The sequence below is a fragment of the Hippoglossus stenolepis genome, chromosome 12 (assembly GCF_022539355.2).
Source record: "Hippoglossus stenolepis isolate QCI-W04-F060 chromosome 12, HSTE1.2, whole genome shotgun sequence".
NCBI classification, from domain to species: Eukaryota; Metazoa; Chordata; class Actinopteri; order Pleuronectiformes; family Pleuronectidae; genus Hippoglossus; species Hippoglossus stenolepis.
In genome coordinates, this window is record NC_061494.1 from 3,934,692 (window position 1) to 3,957,760 (window position 23,069).

The window sequence follows — 23,069 nt, forward strand, 5'->3', positions numbered from 1 at the left end:
CCCACAGCACCCACTGAAACATAATCTCCTTCCACCTGCTAAGCATCAGAGGGCAAAGTGTCACAGATGGTGGAGCGGCTTCGGTCCCACCCTCTCACTACACAGTCTCAGCTTCCCTCCTCCGTGGGTATTTATACCGTAGATCAAATAAATGTATACAAAATGAAGATGCCAAGGGCACTGATACCTCATGGAAAAGCACTCAATCAGCACATACTCAGAATTACAAACAGCACTCTGATGTGTGAGTTTCAAAGCAAGATGAGAGAACTGGCAGAGGACCACAGAGACAAAATCACTTCTGCTTCAACTGCAGGCACATCTGTAAAATCATCTATCGATAGTATTATTCTAAATAAAGCATCTGGAGGATTAGCTTCATCAAACAGGCAAACTGCATCAAGAAAAGAGAACAACAACCACATGTTGATTGTTACATTAACTGTTTATGCTCCTTTTCCTATCTATTGTGTGCATCTGCAGATTGATCAAATATTTGTATCAATATACAGTATTTCTAGCCTGTGTAACTTGACACATTTATGAACTGCCCACTGCTGTCTGAGCATGTCTGAATATTTCTTGAACCCATAACATAAATCAATTAAATTCTGCTTTTATAACTCTATTGGATGATCATGATAATACTGATGCATCACATCATAATGAAATCTAGAATTATTATTGTAATTATAACCACCAGTCTGACAGAGCTTCAAGGCAACAGTTCCCGTTATTCTCTCTCTCTCTCTCTCTCTCTCTCTCTCTCTCTCTCTCTCTCTCTCTCTCTCTCTCTCTCTCTCTCTCTCTCTCTCTCTCTCTCTTGCACATTGAGTCTGGTTCTAGAGGTTCCTTCCTGTTATATGAGAGTTCGCTCGTTGTGGGAACTGATGGGTTTTGCTATAAAATTGTAAGATCTTGACCTTACTATTTGAAGTGCCTTGAGATTTTGTATTTTGCTATATGAATTTAATTGATAATGATGATGATTAATGAGAATAGTAGTAGTAACAACAAAACAGAGTGAGTTGCCGGATGAGGTAAAGTGAATTAAAGCACTGACAGAAATTGTGACAGTCAGAAATGTCACCCCAAGTAATCTCTGATTAATATTGTCAGTACCAGTGGCCTTATCAACCCAGAAATATGATTGTATGTATATGTATCAATGATTCATTGCATCAATGATTCATGTGAAATGAGCCTGGCTCTAGAAAGGCCATTAAAGGGCAGTGCAGCCTCAATCTGCAGGATCATTCATTTCAACCTCTCAAGACAAAGCAGCACTTTTCTAGTCTTTTCACACACATGCATACATCACTCCTCCATCGAATCCCTTTCACACACTGGTTTTGGGTTTTTCAGGATAAGCCAGAAATCAAACCACCGACTTCTCAACCTATGGATGACCTGCTCTAGCTCCTGAGCCAGAGCCACCCTGTGATGTCCTGCGTGGTGTCCTGAATAACATTATGAACTAATAACAACAGGTTGGAAATAGCAGAACTCACATTTTGGTTGCATGAAAAATTTGACTGTACCACTTTTAATGTTGACAGACAGAGGGAGCATTGAGACAGCACTAAAGTGTTAGACAGTGACATGGCACAGGCAAGGTAGCAGGTAATTCATTTAAAAACATTAAAAATTAAAAAAATGTTTCAACAATTTGTTATCAGGGAATACCTGCAGTAGGATCATTTAAACATTTTGACACCAAGGTAAAGTGTTGCAAGGTGAAAGTACAAATAATACAAAAAGTTAAAACAATTACAATAAATTAATATCAAATATATATGTCGCACAATGCATGTAATTATTGTATCAGATTAACTCATCAGAACCTACACATACAGTTCAGTTTAGGTTAATAGAGCAGTAGTTAGCTTAGAAAAGTCTGAAATGAAGAATAAGAAATGTTCAGACACACTGGCCTACTTCATCTTAAGAGCAGCATGATCCAAAACCAAAGCAGCATCATAATGAGTTTCTCAGAAATAAAATGACAGCAACATGAATGAAATTTCATATACACAGAGATCCTTCACCTCTAAAAAATACAGCATACCATCACAAGGGTGAGAAATGAAGTGGCCTTATCAACAGCTCCTCCACACAAATAATAATAGATCAAATAAATAGGAGATGTTACTGATATCGTTCATCTGACTGACACCACAGTTGTAGGATGCGACCACCTTCACATTTTTAGTTTCACATTAATGCCTATCACCACTAGAGGGCAGCACAGGCTCTTCCTATCAGTCAAGTCCTGTGTCCTAAAAGGAGACGTGTATCCTTAGATCGAGGGAAAGCACCGGTCAGTTATTTGGAGCAGTGCCTACTGCACACTAAAAAAATATCCCACCAAGTAAGCCACAATAATGGCAATGACCAATGTTCCCTTTAGAGCAACCACAGCTAATAGTTTATCCCACAAATTGAAGATCTCAGTGGTAAGATTGATGGATTCTGACAGGGAGTGGGTTGCACTGAACAATTAACAATTAAAATACAAGCATTAGCAAACTTCACGTAGGCTAACTACCAATTCCAATGAAAGTGAATATGATGCACGCTTTTATAGTATATTGCGAACTTTAGGTTCAGTGTGTGTGCAAACATCTGACGAGGCTTTTTGAGTGAATCTTGACAACTACACTGACAACCATAGGTCAAATGTGTGTTCTTGGATAAATGGGGGACTGGAGTGTTTTCATGATGTCTAACCAGTGTGTTTACAGTACCAATATTTGACCATATGGAATTCTGTCAATGACTGGCAATGTCAGATCCTATAAGACCCTCAAGTTGCCTTCAATTTAAGGGCTACAGAGACAATTAACATACTTTTGTAGGCCAACCTGGAAATTATTGAGCATTCAAGTTGTGTCGCAAAACCCGAAAAAAGTGTTTCGAACTGGGAAAATTCATGTGAACGCCATCATAAGTCTAAACAACACGAGTTGCCAAGTTGCTGACATCATCACTTATAAACAAATTAACATAATTTTATAATATATATGTTTTAAATGATTTTAAACACACTGAAGTCGGAACTATGGCTTCACAAATCTGGAAATGCATGTGAATGCACAGTAAGCATCCCCCTTGTTACCTAGACAAAAAGCCAATGCCATTTTTACATTGAATAAAGAAATGAATGGCAAAATGTTAACCACAGACCTTATTTCAGGCATCTAACAAAAAAAAAAAAACATTACCTTTGAGACAAGGGAACAAAAGGACAGACATGCTAACGTACAGCAGGGTTTTAGAACTCCAGCCATGATAGAGGTCTTCAACTTTTGGCTTAGAATGGTATTTATCCAGTTATTACTCTGCTGTCTCAACAGGACTGAACAGATGAGCTTAATTTCTGTTCTGGTTTTGACTGGGATCTATTGTTTTCCACCATAGATAAATCTAGAATTCCTCTAGTATCTTGCCAACCAAAGTATCAGGTTAGTCTAAAAACCTGATATAACCATTACCACAATTAGTTAATAAGAGAATTAGTCATAGCTAATTGACTGCTGCATGTTAACACTGCTTTAGCTGGCGAACTAGCAAACAAAAATCTAAACAAACTAGCTACTTTTCAGACTCCTTGGTGCATAAATGCAACTTTAGAGAGTTAGCTGAGATGACTGGGTCTTCAGAGTGTGGCCATTATTAGTGGAGCGGATTTGTAAAAGAAATTACCTGCTGTCTTAACAAAGTTATGGTGACACGATTGTAAAATGCTGATATGAAATGGGAGATGAAGTCTGGTCATATTCATGGCTTATCATGTTTCCATTTGGCTATTTAAGAGGATTAGAGAACCATGTAAATAACGCAACATTATGTTTATTTGGGATAAACGGACTAGACAGGGATTTTCCAGTGACATACTATGAGTATGTTTACTCGCCATTGGTCCAGCATTTAACTTACCATACTGAACCAGATGAAGCAAATTGTTAAAAAAATTGGTCAAATTCTTAACCTTTCATTTGAAGGGTTAATGTTTGACATTGTCAACTGATGGTCAGCAAACAAAAGACTGGGAGCATCCTGTAAACATATCTCTGGATTGTGACCATTCGTTCAAACCTGGGAACAAAAGTTCCTTTTTCATTCTGACTTCGATAGAAAGAGAGAATTTGGTCTCCACCAGTCGAGTTAATTGACTTCCTGAACATGAAACTACAAGCTATGACAGACCCTCGCAGATATTTTAACTAGTCAGATTTTGGAAAATAGTTAGTTTTTATAGTTTGTCACTGTATTTGCTGTCTGAAGATAAAAACAAAGAAATGCACTGGATAATGCTCTGACATACAAAATTATGGCTATGAGCATTTCCGATCGCGCATTAGACACAGAGACAGAACTATTACATTTCTGGGAATGGTTTAAAGATATTTTACAGTGTGTTTCCATTACTGTTTATCACAAAATGCTTTAATAAAGATTAAGAAGTACAAAAAATCTGCTTTGAGTGAAAATTAAAATAATGTTTTTGCAATACTGAGGAATTGTTTTCAACGTTAATGATTTTCATATCCATTATATCCCAATTGCATTTAAACCCTTGGATGGAAATCCAACTATTGAGACATTAGTCCAAGTGACCAAATTTTGAAACAGCAGCAGCAAGTACACTGTGGACTGTCAATGCTGTTACTATGACACTATTTTCCTTCACAACTGAAACCATTAGTGACCTTGTTTTTTGCATTGGACACTGAGTTAGAAATGTGTCCCCTCAGCAGAAATGTCCCAATTGTTTAAAGGTCTCTGTCCTGAGTTCACAGGACAGATTCGATAGCTTCCGGCATGCCCTCTAAACCTTTGATTTGGTGCATTACTAGTGGCGAGGTCTCCTCCTCTGCCTGGCCGTTTGCCATTGCCTCCACCCGGACCTCCGCCAGCTCCTCATCCTGCTGCTGCTGCTGCTCCTGCTTCTTCTTCATCTCCGTTTGGTTGATGTGGTGGAGGATTCCAGCACCCAGAGCATCACCCTCCACATTCACCACAGTGGTGGTACGGTCACTGTGTACAAAGTGGACATACAGTAAGTATCACATGGCAAAGGTCAGTTGTCCTTTTTATCAAAAATGTAAAATTATATTTAATGGTTAAAATTAGTTATTACATGGTCAAAATTACTGACCTTCAAGCATCACTAGGTAGTATTTATTTCATTTTTGATGTTACACAAACTTATAATAGGGGGAATGGCATGCCTGTCATTGCCAAAGCGCTCCCTGGATGCCTAGAACTAAACTATGAAACTCTGGTGTGCCGGGCTGGAAGATTACGCCATGTTTTAAGGCACACGTCACACACCGAAAACTGGAGTTGGACCTAGCAGCTGGCTACAAGAGACAACTAGCTGGACATTCTCAATGTGGACATCCGAGGAAACAAAGAAGAGGAAAAGAGAAAGTGACCGAGTAAAAAAACGAACAAGAGTAGATTATCGGAGCATAATTCATTCGTTGGTGAGAACTAAAAGTAACCAAAAATTGTAGGACAGATGCCGACCTGTCATAACTTTTGCTTGTTTGCTGTTCTGCTTGTTTGACGTTGGGCTGTGTAAGTGAAGTAGTGGACTCCCTAGTTTATCATCAGAAGCCTGGTAAAGCCATTTCGATAGAGGTTTAGCAAGTTAGCCAAACTATTCCATGTGATTTGATCATGCTCGTACATCAATAACTGTTGTGGCTACTTGCTTACTGTGTTAGCTTGTCTGCTTGCATGCTACTGTTCTACTCTGAATTAAGTGCAGTGATTGTGGATGCTCCGCATGGCTCAGACCACGACTCTAATTTAAGACAGTGAATCATACCTGTAGGGGGAGCCCAAGTATAGACGAGAGCAAATCTTGCATTGTGTTGCTTTAAGAGATATAACTGTTACCTGTTATACTAATTTAGAGTAAGACTAGACGACTGCTATTCATTCTAAGCCACTCCAATTTTTTTCCATCCATTTAATTTAGGATAATAGTCTAAGTTAAATGTATACAATTCCCATCTTAAGAAAACTAAAAAAAATGTATTTTTCCTGTCACCCCCTATGAGCGAATACATGGAAAAGCAACAGCATTGAACTCCTTCTGCACAGGGCTGAGAGTCTAATCTTCAAAAGTTGTTTTTGTTGCAGAAACAGGAGAACATGTAGAGGCCCTGGAGACAGTACTGAAAGTCTGTCTTCTGTACCACCTGTGGCCAATCTCATGAAGCAGGAATGCTTTTTCAGATGTAAAACATTTATGTGTTGCAGCATGGATGTTTGCTTTGTTATTACAAAACAGTGGAGCAGGGGGAAATTACAACAGAGAGATTTGTTCACATTCTGTACCTTTGCTTCCTGCCTGATGACCTGCCTGTTGGGAAACCCTTATCTAGTTTTGCTTACTACAATGTTGGCAATGTGTGTGCATACATGATCAAAGGGCTTTGTGCATTTTCTAATATGAGAGTCACTGGGTTCACAGGTGTTACTCACACAATCCAGTCAACAGCCAGCATGAGGGACAGATCATTGGTTGGCAGGCCGATGGCCTCCAGGATGATGGCGATGGTGATGATGCCGCCAGCTGGGATGCCTGCTGCGCCGACACTGGAGGCTGTGGCTGTTACCCTGTGTTAATTAATGATGCCATGAATTAAAAAAAATACCACTTATACCAATAACAAGCAGCAGAAAGTCACATCTCTGAATGGTTATGCTGAACAAAAGGAGAGAAACTTTTCTATCATCCCCAGGACTCACAGGATGGTGAAGATCTGTCCAGCGTTCAGGTCAACATTATTGAGCTGAGCAATGAAGACCGCAGCAACGCACTGGAAAATGGCTGCCCCATCCATGTTAACTGTGGCTCCAATGGGAAGGATGAAACGGCTGATTCGTTTGTCCACACCATTATTCTCCTCAACGCACTTTATCATTGAAGGAAGAGTTGCGGAACTGGTGAGTGACAGGGAGAGATACAGTACAGTAGTGAAGTTATAGCATATTTGTCAGCCATTTTAGAGAAACTTTTATCAAACAATTTATGAATTCAAGTTTATCAAACAATGACCCAGAAGCTCTGCAACCCTGTAACAGTTTCTGCTACCCAGTGGTCCAGAGATTCAGCTGCCCAACACCATCTCAACACCTGCCAAGACCCTGAGTTGGCTGTCCCTGTCAATGTCCTGTCTTAACCCCAGGTTGGCGGTGCCAGCTGAAGTATATTCTGCTCCTGAATCTGGGATCTCAACTGACATCCACTCTGCTTGTGTGTGGGGGATCGCGATGGCAGCCCCAGCAGATACCCAGCCTACAATCCAGCTAAATGTTCTAGTGCCACACCATTGACCTTCAAGTCATCATTTATTGGGTTTCCATCTGTGATGCTGACCTCCTGAGGGGTTCCTCTTATCCTGGCTCCAGCCTGCAGCTCAGTCTCTTAAGGGGAACCGCCCCCTTTGGTATAAGCCTCCATCCTAAGGAGACATCCTGCCTTCATTCTTACCTTCCCCATCAGTCTTCTGCCCCTGTCAGATGCTCTCCAGGGCAGTCAGAGAATTTTGTCTTATTCGTGTATTTTTTCCCTAACCTTAGGTATTTAGGAGTCCATGTAGTATGATGCCATGCTTCTGTACACAAGTCATGATGTTAATGCCATTTGATAAGGATAGCTATGAAGACAGCCATGGTCGACCACCATTATAAACAGTCAGCGTGTCATTCTCTTTAGAGGGATAGTCTCTTTAGGACAGAGGTAATCTACAACATAAGTTTGTAATACACCCAGCAAAGGACAGCCTTGAGAAAAGAGTTGACTACACAGTGTTAATTGTATTGCAGTCTCCTCGAAGCATTGAGCATCAATAATCTACATATGCTTACGATATCTGTGGGTCTCCAAATTTTTTTTAATTACCTCACTAGTACCTCTGTCTTCGTCCCTGCATTCACCAAAACCCATTGGAAAGGTCCTGCCAGTCAATCGGCCCATATCTGACTTTTAACTCACATAGATATTTAGCACTAAAATGTAAATTCCCTTTTACCTATCAATACAGTTCATAGGGATCTCTGTGATGTGACAGTATACCTGGAGCAGGTGGCGAAGGCAGTGGTGAAGGGTGTGATGAGGCCTGACAGGAAACTGAAGGGGTTCTTGCGTGTGAAGCCGAAGTAGATGAGAGGCAGGACGATGCCTCCGTGGATGATGTGGCCCAAGATCGAAGCAAAAATGTATTTTCCCAGACTGGTGACCAGAAGAACCACATCTTCCATCTCAACAATCTTACTGCCCACCAGGAACATGATGCCAAAAGGGATATACCTGAGAGATACAAGAAAATGCAGAAAGACAATAAGATTTTGTTGGATAAACATTTAACACATATTGAGTATTACTAGATGAAGTCCAGAGACTGTATATCACTTACATTGCCGCTGTAAAAATCCCATGTACATCCAGCTCTACTCACCACATGATCCAGGACACCAGTACCATGGTAGCCTCATTGAAAGCATTGAAGAAGCGAATGAGTTCCTCCCCCTCCTCTCCCAGCTTTTTCAGAGCCACACCAAACACCATGGCAAATAAAACCAGACCCAAGATGTTCATGCCATCTATTTCTGTACCAATAGGAACCTGAAACAAACAGCAGAGACACAATATATGAGTCGCTGTGTTGAGGGAAGGAGCTGTAAGATTTAGACGAAAGGGATGTATTGGCAGGACATTAATATAAAATAATCCTAGTGTGTTTCATCTAAATTGTATAAATTGTTGTTTTCTTTACCCTAGAATTGGCCCTTTATATTTAAATACTTTATATTTACATCTGGAGCGGCTCCTCTCTACGGAGGGCACCATGTTTTTTACAGTCGTCCAAACTGGACAAACTAAACACCTTTTGAGTTTTTATGACAACTGAAGGCTACCACAGGTTCTCTTTCATGTTTGAAAGGGGAGGGTGAGGTGAGGGGTATTCAGCTGCAATATGCAACTTCACCACTAGATGTCACTAAATTCTACACACTGAACCTTTAAGAGCTAAGCTAGGTTACTCTTAAACTAATTTATTCACATCTGAACACTGAAATACTTCTGCCATCCTCGGGATAAAAGCCTGTAAAAAAAGAACTTGGATCAATAAGTGTCTAGCAGCTCAGTGTGGCTCAGAGTTTTAGCAACACATTACCACCATAGTTAAGAGGGCAGCTAAGGGTTATTGGAATGTAATTTGTTTTGCAGTGATTTGGTCAGAACCCAAAGTATTAAAGTAACTGAAATTCAAACTTGATGGAGGAAAAAGCAGCGCATCGTCACAGTCATTGCAAACTTTCCTTACTTGGTTCATGAATGAACCAAATTCCATGGCAATCAACCCAACAGTCATTGAGATATTTCATCATCATCCCATCATCATACATAATCCCCAGGTGATTGAGAATGTCTCATAAATTTCAATTTCTTGTACATTTCGGTCTGGACATACTGTATGTGGTGGACTGGATTGATGTACTAAAACATAGCTCAACTCAACAACTGGGACTGGGTCCTCATTATGTCAAACAATAGCCCTGATAAATTCCGTAGTAGTTTATACTGCCCCCTTTGCTACAGCGTGTGTGCATCAGTGCCCAGGTCTGGGGGCAGTTGAAGGATTCAGTGAACTGGATGATGGATAACGAATAAGGACAAGGACAAATCCTGAGCTCAATCCTCTCCCATTGTCAGGATGTTCTCCCACAGCTTCATCCCCTGGCATTCGGGGGGTACTGTCCACCATGACCCATGACAGACGAATACCATGGACTGATGCCAAGATCAGATCTACCAATTGTTCCTCTATACTGGGACAATGGGGTCCAGCCATATAGTCACTGGGGAAAAGTAATAGGATTGAGATGATTATTATTCTATGTTCAAAATTTAGCAAAATTAGATAATCTTGCAAACAGTTATTTAAAAACCTGTAAGTGATACAAGTTGTAATGAAACCTACTGAAGCATTTTATCTATTCTTACAAGGTTCTTCAGTATGTGTGTACGATTTGAGTGCAGAGCGGCAGACAAACCGCAGCAAACGGGCTGCTGCTTTCTTTTTATGCTACTTTTGTTCTGTCTATGCTTCTGACAAATTAACAAGCTCACCATACACCTGTCTATGATCCAACATCGACCTCTGCTGTTTCCCCTCTTCCTTAAAACACAGCAACTGTCCAACCCCCTGGTCTTAAAAAGACCAACACTTTAACCTCTCACTCTCAGCAATTACTGACTCATTTAAAAGAATTGTTTCTTATCTAATGTGTTGGAGAAAGTAATTGTTTCTGGTATTGAGACAGTTAATATAAGAAATGATCTACTCCGTGTTGTTGATAAGAGTCGGAGCTCCATTCTCCTTCTGGTTGAAAATGGTCCTGCTGTTGATCTTTTACAATCCTAACGCTAACCTATTCTCTGTTGTGGTTGGATCTCCTTATCTTCTATTTTCCATTTCAGTCATGGGGTTCCTCAAGGGTCAATCCTGGGGTCGTTATTGTTCCCATGTAAAATTTAGCCATTGTGCTTTTGTAGGACTTACCAGCTTCAATTCTTTCTCAAACATTAATCTCTGTGAATTCAAATTGATTTTATTTAGTTAAATGTTATTGTTGTTGTATTGATTCATGTTTTTTTATCCTTTTTGTGAAGCACTTAAGAACTTTGTTGAGAAAGGTGAAATACAAATAAAACCTAGTATTGTTATTATTGTCATTATTATCATTTTTATCATTCTTATCATTCTTATTATTATATAGCATTGATATTTGAAGGCCTAAAAGGACTAAATTGAATTGACTAAAAGTAAACAAAGCTTTGTTTTGTTAAAATGCAGGTATAAGTAAGATCAACTCTTCAGGTTACATAAGATGTTATCTGCTGGTGTTTGCTCTGTCAGTGTTTGCACTTGTCTTTACTTTAAGTATCAGGGTAGATAAAAACTTGTCTCCTCGTTTGCTCCTCCATACTTTATGTTAATTTGTTTTAAAATTGTTTTTATGATCTATTGATCTATTTAAAATTCTGAATGCACTGACGTGAAAGGATTATTAAAATTAAAATATGTTAACAGTAAGTTAACATTTGCTAAGGGTTATTCAGGGCCAGTGGTTCTGAAAACCCAGTGACATTTTTTATCATTAAATGTACAGTGAGCTTTTAGTTTGAAGTTTGAAACTGCTGTGTTTCTAATGACAAACCAAACTTATTTCATCATCTCACGAAGACACTTCCAAACATGTCAGCATTTCTCCATCAACCTTGGAACATTCTCCCAAAAACAAATCATTTGACAGTCTCACAACCAAATGTGCTCCAGTTCTATTACTGGTTACCTTCAGTTGCTGTTATTGGTTCCAGCTGGGAACCAACTTTAACCACCAGTTTTAAATTTTTTCAGTTTTGTCTTGTGTTGGTCCAGATGGGAGCACTTTTCATTTCAGAGGCTCAGTGTTTAACATTTCACACAACATACCATATGTGCATGTGAATGTGTACGTAGTTGAGTGTTGTACATGTTTTAGACTGTTTGTACCTTTTGATAGAGGATGGTCCCATTGGTGTCGTTCCCCACAGCAACCATCTTGTAGTCGGTGGCATACTGAAACATGAAATAAAAGAAAAAGTTGATGCTGTTTGTTCATATATTTTTGTTTAGTTCATACTTGTGCTAAAATGTGTAGCTATAGTGTCATCATTATTACTTATGTCTGCGCTGTATCCTGATGCATCTCCATTTTGAAACAGAGGCCATAAATGTTCATGTCAACTGCCTATTGATGTAAAACTTGGAAGCAAATGAATGTGTTCACATACTTGTGCTACTTGTATCCTTTATATAATCGTTTTTTTTTAAATATCCTATGTATCTGTTTTGTTTTTTCAAAGCTAGATAAGTCAATGTCTCCATCTTACCTCTTTACACCAAAATTAGCAGATAAAGTTTTTTAATCCAGGGTAATCCGGCAAATAAAAGGCGAAAAACTCCTTTCCCATTGCCAGTAGAGAAGTTAACCTCTCTTTCTTTTAACCCTGTAGCGTCACGTTCGATGTCACAAACGCACCGAAAACTGAGGCACTCTCTCACCTCGCTTTGTGGCTAAATTAGCACATTCGGAGCTGGAGTCGATAAAAACCTGTGTCTTCCCATTGCAGACAAAAGCCTGATATTAGTGGGTCTTAGTGGGTTTTTTGACCAGTGGAAAAGGGGCTCATGAGCCATCTTCTCACCTGACTTTCTAAGTGAATAAAGTTACCCAACCTCCAAAAGCCAAACTACTCTTTTCGTTTCTACCATTTATGCACAGCAACACTTACATTTCGTGTCTCTCAAGTCAAAAGGTTTTTTTGATGACTGAGAACATTTTGCACGATATACAATTATGATTTCACCGATTCATAATTGTTTTGGTGAGTGTTTTTTTTTCCAGATTTACCTAAAACAGAATTTTTTAGGTAGAGTTGGAGGTTTTAATGCACACACACACAATTACTTCAGCGATTCTGTGTGTCCTGCTCTCATTTTCTTTACACAGCCCTATAGGATAAAGGTTCCAAACATCTATACGGACATATACAGACTTTAAATGAGGCTGTAGTTTCTTGACATTGAAACATTGGTGGACATGCAGAGACGTGCAGTATGCGAATATAGTCAAAAAACTCAGAGGACACCCTTCCCCACAATCTAAATTTTACACTTAATTTGTTTAAATGTCTGTTAAAACATCTCACCGCTTGTCATTTTGTGTAAATCTCCCCTCTCCTCTGATGTCTTGGTTTAATCCACACTTGGAACCCTTCCACAGGGGCTCTACCACAGTACAGGCTGGGTGGGTGGGAGGAATATTGAACTCTATGACCTGACTGCACTTTGAAACACAGCTTATTCTGCCTGTTTGAAGTCACTACCTTGCTTGCAGGTTTATTATTTGCTGTTCATGGCTTTAGGCACGCTTAGGGCTATTAGTCTGAGTGTATGTGTGTGTGTGTGTGTGTGTGTGTGGGCGGGTTCTCTTCTGTGTGTGTGCATGGCCATTTTGTATCCCCCGGATCCCCAAATATTGAACTTTCCTACTTCTTATTTTAGCCTTTACAGACAGGATCATAATTCTAGGAAGTGGAGTGGGCCATGTTCAAAACCAGCGAGGCGAGGTGGGTTGCTAGGCTGGCTGGAATGGAATGGTCTCGCCATGGTAACGGCTGGTAAAGGACAAGGAAAAGAGGCATTTGTGCGAGCAGCGGAGAGCAGCCGGTGTCTATATTCTGAACGACGCCTCATTAAGAGGCTCTCAGCGCTACAGTGCAGTAAATGAACACGGAGTGGCATCTGCAGGGCTAGTGAAATAAATTCTGATGAACAATCCACACAGGACACAGGTGGTCAGGGAAGTCAAGACAGAATGTAGCAATAAAAAAGAGGAACTGATGAAAAACGTGAGGTGTGGCACTCACGGAGCGGAAAGCAGCGGCCACCAGGTTTGATGGGAATAAATTCCTAGAAAAGGAAAAGAAAAAACAAGTTAGATCCACAGGACAGTACTGCCATCCTGTGCAGTTGTTTGATTTCATGTAATTAATTATAGATTCTGGAAATATTCAAGCCTGCACTTAAAAAGAAACCAAGCAAACATCAAATGAATACAAGCCCCAGACTACCACGTCATCTGAACAGTAAACTGTTAACTGGACTGTCATGTTATCACACACTTTCCACTTTGGCTCTTCCCCAGGGTTTTTAATAAACTCCACCACTCCTTAAAGTCTGCCACTGAAGTCCTGCTGTCTGGTTAAAACTTTGTTAAAAGAAATCAGCAAAGTCTTTACGTTTGCTCCACTTGTCCATAAGAGACACTGAGATATTTCCTTTTCAGAGATTGCTTTCAAGAAGATTACTGTCCATATATCAACTGAAGGTCCAAGGGAATAGTCTTCTCTGATGTTGGGGGTTGCAGAATTGTGACTTTTTCCCCCGGCTTTCACATGGAGGCTGCCTCTGGCTGTGTTCCAGATTTATACTACATGCTTCTTCTAGGGTCATGAAAAAAAGTACACTGGAAGAAGCCTAACTCTTGATAATGAGAGTGTTGTTGATGCACACCCGAAGTGGCCTGCAGTGTGTGGCACTGCTTACAGGTGGAAGAAATGAACAGAAAGTAAATATGGCATATTTGGAAAAAGTAAGTCTTAATTGTCAGTGGTGTCCTGAAGAAGCAGTTTGTTACCAAGGACTTTGTGTTTTTGTTGTTGTTTGTCTGTTAGGCAAAAAAAAAAGAGAAGGAAGGGAAGAGAAGGATGGGACAAGGACCCAGGAACAACCCATAACATGTTGGTGCAGATCTGAAACAAAGGGGCTGATCATGGAATTGTTCATGACTCATGTTTTCATTGACTTCGCTGAGAAAAATTCATGGATCATAATAAAAAAAAATCGGGCATATTCCGTGAGTGTGTGCAGTTTGCTGAGCTTGATTCAATTTACGAGGACTGTTGACTCTTGTTCGAGGTATGCGCTCTAGTGCTGTTCAAGTTTGACCTGTCAGAGCAAGTCATTTATACAAAACAGTGAAGTATGTTCATTTTGGCCACAAACATCTCTTTGAATGTAACAGAATTCAATTTACTCCACAAACAAGAAATTTAAAAAAGTGACTATGTTTGCATTTGTGGCAAAATGAATAATTCCTTCCTCAAATAACATAATGAGCAGCAAACTTATATTTTGCAATTGTGTAACTTTGACTCATGGAGACTAAGCAAGTGTGTAAGTGTCTATAGTTACCATAGAGGTTTAATGCAGCATTGTATGATGAATGATAGATCCTGATATTATGCTGTCAAAGACATGAGAACAGATGTTGGCAGCGTACAAAACAAGAAGCACGGTCAGCATCCTGAGTCACCAGGGTCAACCAAAGATTAACACAGTAGTTCACCAAGTGAAATATTGATCTGGACCTTTTTCCTGTGTTTACAATTGAATTGTGATGTTTGCAGACACCACAGGGTTGATCATTCACAAGTCAGCACACTTTAGCTTTATGGCTCGGTCTCTTGTTAATAAATCTCTTTGTTTTTGTACCCGTCTCCTTCTGAAAACCAGTCTTACCTTGAAACATTACAGCTAAGGACAAGGTTGTCCTTAACTCACACACGTCAAATGTATTAAGGAAAATACATTTCTATAACAGCTGAAGTATTATAGGTCGGCGCAGGTTGCTATCTTTTGGCATGTTGTGTACAAAATGTTGGATTAGGGTCACATTGACAGCACAGACAGAGACAACCCTGCAGAGCTGGGGAGGCTGTTACAGTTCAAACATCAGGCAAATGCAAATAGCTGCTAATGACATATCCGGGGGATCCGAAAACAATACTGAGCAACTGCGTTTTTGCACTATACTGCACTTTATGAAACAAAGTCAGACTGAGGCAGGAAATGTTTAAGAGATCTTTAAATGTCTTCATAGCTTTGAAAACCCTGTTTTGTGTTTATTGTTGTTTCATATTCGTCAGAGCCCCACTAATGAAATAGATGATATTTACTCAGCTTTGAAGGAAGTTCATTATTCATCTTATGAACACAGTCTGGTTTTGGCGCACCGTCCTTTTTGTCACAACTACAAACCCACTATAAAAACTTTTTCCTTGACAGCCTGTGTGTATAGGCGCCACGCTAAGTTTGTTTTCACCACTGTAAGTAAAGCATACAGGGATTATTGGAAGCCTGTGGGCCTGTTACGTGTATTAGTGTGTGTTTATTGTAACGTTATCCTCTAGGGTCATAATGTATTGTGCAAAAAAACACAGACTTTGCTCACATTTATTCCCAGGGCCAGACGTGCAGCCATGCAATTCAGTTCATAACCCTTTGACCTCTGTCAACTGACCACAGCCAAATGCTGCTTCAGCTGTCAAATGTGTTAGCTCCACTGACCACACTGGCAGGTAGCCATGCTATCTTCACTTCCTCATCTCTTTACTTTCCGAATCATGCTAATAAATGCATTTTTCGATTCTCGTTGCCACAGAGAAATTAACAGGCTTCTTAAAATTCTCTGCATGAAGTCGGTCAGGTTTCCTACAATCACATGATGGAGGTGAGGATCTGGATTAACTCTGGAAACCAGAGCAGAGAACTGGCATGTTTTCTTTCCCACAGAGGCTCCGCAGAGGCCCACTGCCTCTGTGTGGTCTGTTTTTTAAAGCCCTGTTACATAACAACTTGATTTCCTAATTAATTGAAGCCAGACATCATGAACGATCAAGCAGAAAGAGTTATTCAACTAATGTGCTCTGGAGTGGTTCTGTGTTTTGTTTGCTGACTCAGAGTCTTCTTTGGTTGCTATTTAACTGGACAACAGCTTTTCATGCAACATGTTTAGAAATCACGATTCATTCATTCTTCAGGAGAGCTCATACCTCCACCAAGGCCCTACAGTCCCCTTATGAAACCACACTTAAATTCACTAGATCCCCATTTTTTATATGGAAGGAAAGTTTTTAAAAAAAACATCCTGGATCAAATTTCGTGGAAATTGGTTGAGTAGTTTTTGCGTAATCCTGCTAATAAACAAACAAAAGCAGATGCAAAAGCTCCATGGTGGAGGTTATTAAATAAAGAGTTCAGACAGACTAACGTTTGTTAAAAGAATGTTTAACAATGGATTTAAAAGTAGTAAGTCTAATCTTAGCTGGTCTTTCCAGAGTTTGGGGGCTGGTCCTGCTAATGTATAGTCCTTACTGGTAAACTGGTTGATACACAGGAAGACACACAAGCGAACAAACCAAAAAAGGGATGAGACAGAGGCAAGGTCAAAAGCCTTTGAGAGTAAATACACACAGCAGACTAAACACCACGAATAATGACGGGTATCTTCGTCACAGACGAACTAACATGAACTTACGGGAGCACAGAGAGTAAATACTGGAGGAGAAGGGGGACAGTGAGACACAGTGGCTACACATCAAGGTGGGGCACACTATCAGAACAGCAGGAAAAATACAGGGCAAGAGGTAGGAAATGAATGAAATGTGAAAGTCAGTCACACTTAAGTAAAACAGCAAATTCTGCCAACAGTGTGTCACATTTCATTCATAACATGACAACCTCAGAAGAAGAATCAGTCGATGATCAGGATCATCATCATCTGGCAACAATGAATGTCTGTAAAACATTTGATGCCAATCCATCCAACTGTTTTGACATATTTCAGTGTGGACCAGGTGGTGGACGGACCGACCAAATGTCTGATGTCACTTTGTGTTGCCTTTCCATAGAAATAGTTAGGAGAGTTTTGCTCATCAGTTAGTATAAGTAACATACAGCTTTAGACCAGAGATGTTCTGATACCATTTTTCCCTTTAATATACTGATCCCTGGACTTTGTATCTGTCGATACATAGTACAGAAAAGATACCAGTGTGTTTTAAAAACAACAACTTACATAACATATACTAACCCTGTATGGCACTGATGATTGCTAACATTGTTGTATGGCTTTTTGCTAATGTTGTTATTTGCAAGACTTAAATGCCACCCTGTGACACTGGAGTCTTGCATAAAGTACACATCGCCGTTTTACTTGAAGGACTTTCCAGTGTGAAATATTACCAAGTTGCTGCACGCTACACAACCGCAAATCACTTCTTCTTCACCGCACTAAAAACGTGTACTTGCCAGGGGCAGTGCAACACAACTGCTGTTATGGATCAGCAAAGAAGAAGAGATTTCTAGGAGAAGAAAACTGCAGTTTTATCTTGGTGAAAATAATATATACTTTAAAGACGTGGTATCAGTTTGGTAAATCCTTTCAGGGCCACTAACCTCTCTAATGTGATGGCTGGAACTGTTTCTTTTTAATTAGGCGTCTGATGTCTGATGGTAGTGATGATGCTACTCATCTGTGTTTTTTTAAGGTTTGGTCGAGTCAGGCTTGTGCAGAACTGAGTCTTTCCAGGAATCAGTTTGATATCATGTCGCCTCAGAAACATGCTCAGGACGTACATACAGCCTTTAGAGCTCGAGTAGAGGGAGGTTGTATCTATTGAAGCTTTGAGTTTGTCGTTACTTGGCAGTTCAATGATGTTGTCTGGCACATCAGCTCATTCCTCATTAAACAGCATAGCAAACATGTTTAATTCCACTTGAATCATGTCCTGAACCTCTCTCCAAACGCCTGAAGGAGTTCTGTAAACACAGCATATTCAACTGTCATAGCAGGTTTTTCTACTTTCGGAGGAGGCAAATAAAACATCTCTTTACCTTGGGTAATGTCATATATGAAATATCAGCAGTTATACCACACCCAAAAATTGTTGGGAAAAAATGGAAATCTCTTGCATTGTCCTCCCGTGGTTTTTCAGTATCATCTATTACAATATCAGTAATCTTCAATGGACCATTAAGACAAACGGACACTTTGAAACAATTTGAATTTGGTTTGAGCAGCTCTGGAGCAGCAACAAGGTTCCTTCACAATGTCTCCTTCTCAATGAGGTTTGAGCTTCTCAGCTATCAGCTCCGTCACCACAAAGTTTGCCTGTATAACTTTGCAACTGTCAGAATGTGGTCTTGTAAAAGCTGCTTGTTGGACAAACAAACTCTTCGGGGAGAGTGTAAACTTTATCCGAGAGCATTTGTCCTCACAACAGCTGTTAGGATGCAAGAGGTTGGCCTTGGACTCCTGCGTCCGCAAACTAAACAAACAAATGACCGACTATTTATCTGGGAAAGTGTTACCTTCCAAATTTCCATTGTTGAAAGTCACCAGCAATGACACCTGGTCAGGCATAGCTGCTTTCAGACATAACTGCAGAGAATGTCAAAACAATTGGGTCCGGGCTTTCTCCGGAGTTTGCCTTTCACACATGCACAACACAGCAGGAGATTCTCCGCTCAGATGCATTCAGCACAGACGTCTTCAGAGCGTTCAGGTGAGGGGTGCTGCAGCAGGCAGAGGCACGACGTTACATATGAATCTTGCTGTGCAGGTCATATGTTTAAATCAACACCGGCATCGACCCTTATCACCAAAAGCTCTCTATACACCTTCTTCTGTGTCTTCTACATGTATGACACCACTTTTTCATCCTGAGATATTTGGATTCTTTTGGTGTTTTTTTCGTATTTCCGTTGCGTAAAATGGCATCAACACGCCCACTCGCTCACGGTGAATCGGCCGGAGCCTCACTCTACCAGCAACCATCTCCTGTTCTTTATCCCCACAATAAAAACTTTTAAATCTTCCTTACTCTCTGCACGAGTCCAGAAAACTCTGAGGATCCGAAAACCTTCAGCAAATGCAGCAACAGAGGCATATGATTAAGAGAATTATCTCTAATCCTTCCTTCAGTAATTTTGCCAAACAGGTCGGCAATACAAAAAATAATTCTGCAGTGTATCACTGAGAAATAAAAGCAGACTGTCCAGCTGCTGTGATGATAAGGTAGAACTGCAAAGAGCTGCAGACAGTGTTGCTGGGGTTTACCCCTCCACCCCTTCCTCAAAATACACTGCACTCTTACAGCAGCTGTCAGCTTTCCCTCACACTGTGGGAACTTAATATTAGGACCCCTCGTGTCTGGGTCACAGAAGGCCGGTGCGTTCTCTGATATCTGGAGACTGAAGCTTCCAGTAGCCGCCATCTTTTTTTCCAAATTTCCACAAAACATTTTCACATTTCACAAAAGAGACAAAAACTGCTCACAAGACCTTGAAATGCCTCTGCAGAAGGCCCCCCCCCGTGCAACTCCCCCTTTTCCTTTCCCGCGCAAAGGACAAAGCCAGAAGGAAAGCCTGACAAAGTGGCACTTCGGCCGCGTCTTACACTGCATGCTGATTTCTGAGTAAAGTGGCATGAATCAATGTACAAATATGTAGATGCAAGTAAAGCGGCTGTATCAATATGTGTAAAATTACATCAGTTTTAACAGGTCGTTTATCACTTCAAGTGTTTACAGATCATTAAAAATAGTCCAGTGTTTCACATTATTATGTATGATTGGTGTGAATGATGCATTGACATATGTGCAACATTTTACTCTTGTGCGGGGTTGAGTTCAGGCTGATTTGAACTTCTTTATATAATTTTTCTAATTCATTCTTCCACAAAAAAAATCTTAATTTTATGAAATGGTCCAAAGTTTTGTGTGCAAACTCTTAAGTAGCTGTCAAATAAATGTAGAGCAATGAAAAGTACAATATCACCCTCTGAAACGAAGTGAAGTATATGTGTGGAGTAAATACCCAATAAAGAGTACTCCAGGAACTGCAGGCAGAGTGGTGGGATACATAAAAGGTAGTACATTTTGTATAATGATCGTATGGTCATTCAATGAACAGCATGGAACTGCCTCACTGCAACACAGTCTGGGTGCATGGTGGCAACTTCTTCAGCTCAGGACGAGAACAAGTGCAGGTTGTAGAGTCAAATCAAGACGGTTTTACGAATGAACACACATTTTTTAAGAGGAATCACCTTGAACACCTGTATTAGTCTCTATAAAATACACCAATAAACATTACAAATAGTGTTTTGAATGTGAATTGTGACTATTGTATGAATCTGTCCTGATTTACAGTGCTTCATGCGCCGGTGTCTGTGTGAGCGTGTGCGCCTTGGATCGCTCCATGCGTAAAGCCACTCGTGTGTGAGATCAGTGCGCCTGAAGCGCGCTGTGCCACAAACTAAACCACGCTAGCCTCTTATCCTGCAGTGAAACTACACAGCAGTCTACAGTTTTCAGACTGTTGCCTCAGTACCTGGCCAGATCCAGGAACGAGTCGGTGGTCTCCTTGTCGTTGGTGATGGTCTCCAGTCCCAGGTTGTTGGTGTTCAGCCCCCCCGCGCCCACGCCGGGTTTGATGATGAACGCCAGGGCCACCCCGATGCTCGAGGCGATCAGCGTGGTCACCAGAAAGTAGGCGACCGCGATGCCACCCAGTTTGCCCAGGGAGCGCGTGTCCAGGCTGGCGGCGCCGGAAATGAGGCTGCAGACGACCAGCGGCAGGATGATCATCTTCAGCATCCGGAGGAGCATCTCTCCGGGGAAGGCGAAGTAGGTCATCTGCGCTTTGGTCAGGTTCATGTTGCGGACCATCATGCCGAGCCCGACGCCCACCAGCACGCCGGACACCGTCATGATCACGAGCAGGTTCTTCCTCAGACACACCGCCGCCTTCTCCAAGAAGCTCTTCTGCGCGCTCTTCTCCATCATCTTGTCGGTGGAGTCCGACTTTGGCAACGCGTGTCCGTTGATCTCGCTCATTTTCTCCATCGTGTCTCTCTCTGTTCTCGGGGCAGCGTGGGAAAGCGGAGTCCGGCGACTGGCAGGCAGCGTGGGATGGTTCCACACAGACGGCTGCACGCACTGTGCTTGACGGCTGCTGCTGTGTGAGGGCTGCGCGCACAGCTCACCGGGAGCCAATGGAAGATGAGGGACGACACAAAACGCGAGTGGGACATGCGCACAAATTCCGCCGCTTTATATAGAGAGCAAATGATGCAAGAGCAGAAGGGATTGCCCGAGTCCCTCTGTGTCAATGTGGCACAGTTCCCTGTGCTGAATTGACTGGAAACAGGTGGCACCATAATGATTACGAGAAGAAGATGCTTCCCCAAAACTACAAATCCACTCTCTGCTGTTTCACATCCTGTCTGCTGTCTCCATCCTCTCCATAATATGCTCAGTTACAGTAAGGACTGAACCTGTATCCCTACGCTTCTTTATTACCCTGTCATGGATACATCAGTTACATCATGTTCTCCCTGACAATACTCTGAGTCTACTCAAGGCCGATAAACCATTTTATACTTCATAACTTCTTCCAAGTCAAATGTTTATCAGCTTCCCATCTGAACCTCCTCATATTATCCATCATTTCTCATACCTCTCCTCATTTTTCTCCTGTCACCCCCACCGGTCGAGGCACACGGCCTCTCACGCTGAGTCTGGTTCTGCTTGAGGTTTTCCTTTCTCTCCACAGTCACCATGTGCTTGTGGGAACCAACAAATCAGCCCTGGCATTTAGGCCCAGACCGGCCCCATCCACCCTAAAAGCTGCATTTTCACTGTAACCAAACATTCTGTATCATATACACACCTCTGACATCTGTAGTAAAGCAAACGCCTTGAAAATTCACTGAGTTATGAACATTTGAATTAATTTAAATGTGCTTTAAAGGCAGCAGCATGCACCGAGGTGGCCAAGATGCAGTCTGGGTGAATGTAAATGTGTTTTTATATTGTGGATCGAATTAAAGCAACATGTCTGACCCATCCTTGGTTCTTACTTAACTGTTGTAGAGCTGGGACTCACTGGAAGTCAGACACCACTGAGACCACATCGCTCTGTGTGTGCGTGTGTGTGCGTGCGTGTGCGTGTGGGTGTGTGTGTGTGTGTGCGTGTGCGTGTGCGTGTGGGGGTGTGTGTGTGTGTGTGTGTTTGTGGGTGGGATGGGCAGTGGACCAAACCACTGTCAGTCAAATGAGAGGGGGGTTCGGTGTTTCACAACCTAAACACGCTTTATGTTGAATCTATTTATTTCATTATGTAAAACTGTATGGTATCTTTGTAATGGTAATGAGGGGGACAACTTCCAGGAAAGAGTGGGGTGTTCTTTTCTTTCGCAATTTCTCTGCGCCTCCCCTGCGGTTCTTCTCCTTTTCTTCAGATTCATTATTTAATGGCGCTAGCACCGAGGGAGGGGGGAGGGGGTGTTTAAAGATGTAATTTGGTCAGCCAAGTGTCAATAAGGAAAAAAAACAATGGGCCGATTCGCCTGTTTTATGGGCCGATCAGACACCGGGAAAGTGCCGGGTTGGCCCGATGAGCAGACCAGCCCTGGAGCTGTTGGGTTTCTCTATAATATTATATCAGTGTTCACAGACCCGTCATGTCTACACAGCGTTCAGCTCTGGTCTTATCGAGGTTGAAATCACACTGAAAGAAAGAGAGATGATTATGGGTCATTGCAAACATTATGTGTAAGAAATCCTGACGGAGCAAGAGGTCAATAAA

The 23,069-nt window shown here is 41.3% G+C and overlaps 1 protein-coding gene across 2 annotated transcripts; it reads right to left on the minus strand.

The window, feature by feature from the left end:
- Window positions 1-1,512: 1,512 nt before the first annotated feature.
- slc1a4 (solute carrier family 1 member 4) lies at window positions 1,513-21,517 on the minus strand. Of its 2 annotated transcripts, XM_035172290.2 has the most exons (8): window positions 20,811-21,517; window positions 13,502-13,544; window positions 11,583-11,648; window positions 8,481-8,647; window positions 8,099-8,332; window positions 6,769-6,963; window positions 6,502-6,636; window positions 1,513-5,040 (listed from the first exon to the last, which is right to left on the minus strand). In XM_035172290.2, the coding sequence occupies exons 1-8, from the start codon at window positions 21,323-21,325 to the stop codon at window positions 4,797-4,799; spliced, it is 1,599 nt and encodes a 532-aa protein (XP_035028181.1). In that variant the 5' UTR covers window positions 21,326-21,517; the 3' UTR covers window positions 1,513-4,796. The 2 variants fall into 2 exon arrangements, with proteins under 2 accessions (XP_035028181.1, XP_035028182.1); XM_035172291.2 differs by lacking the exons at window positions 13,502-13,544; window positions 20,811-21,517 and adding an exon at window positions 12,782-13,469.
- Between the last annotated feature and the right edge of the window lie 1,552 nt (window positions 21,518-23,069).

Bases quoted from the DNA above. Each gene is read 5' to 3' on its own strand.
- slc1a4 (XM_035172290.2), bottom strand. From the start codon at position 21,325: ATGGAGAAAATGAGCGAGATCAACGGACACGCGTTGCCAAAGTCGGAC. The intron at 8,648-11,582 runs GTACAAACAGTC...TGTTTGTTTCAG, and splicing joins GGACCATCCTCTATCAAAAG to GTTCCTATTGGTACAGAAAT. The intron at 6,637-6,768 runs GTGAGTCCTGGG...TAATTAACACAG, and splicing joins GGACAGATCTTCACCATCCT to GGTAACAGCCACAGCCTCCA.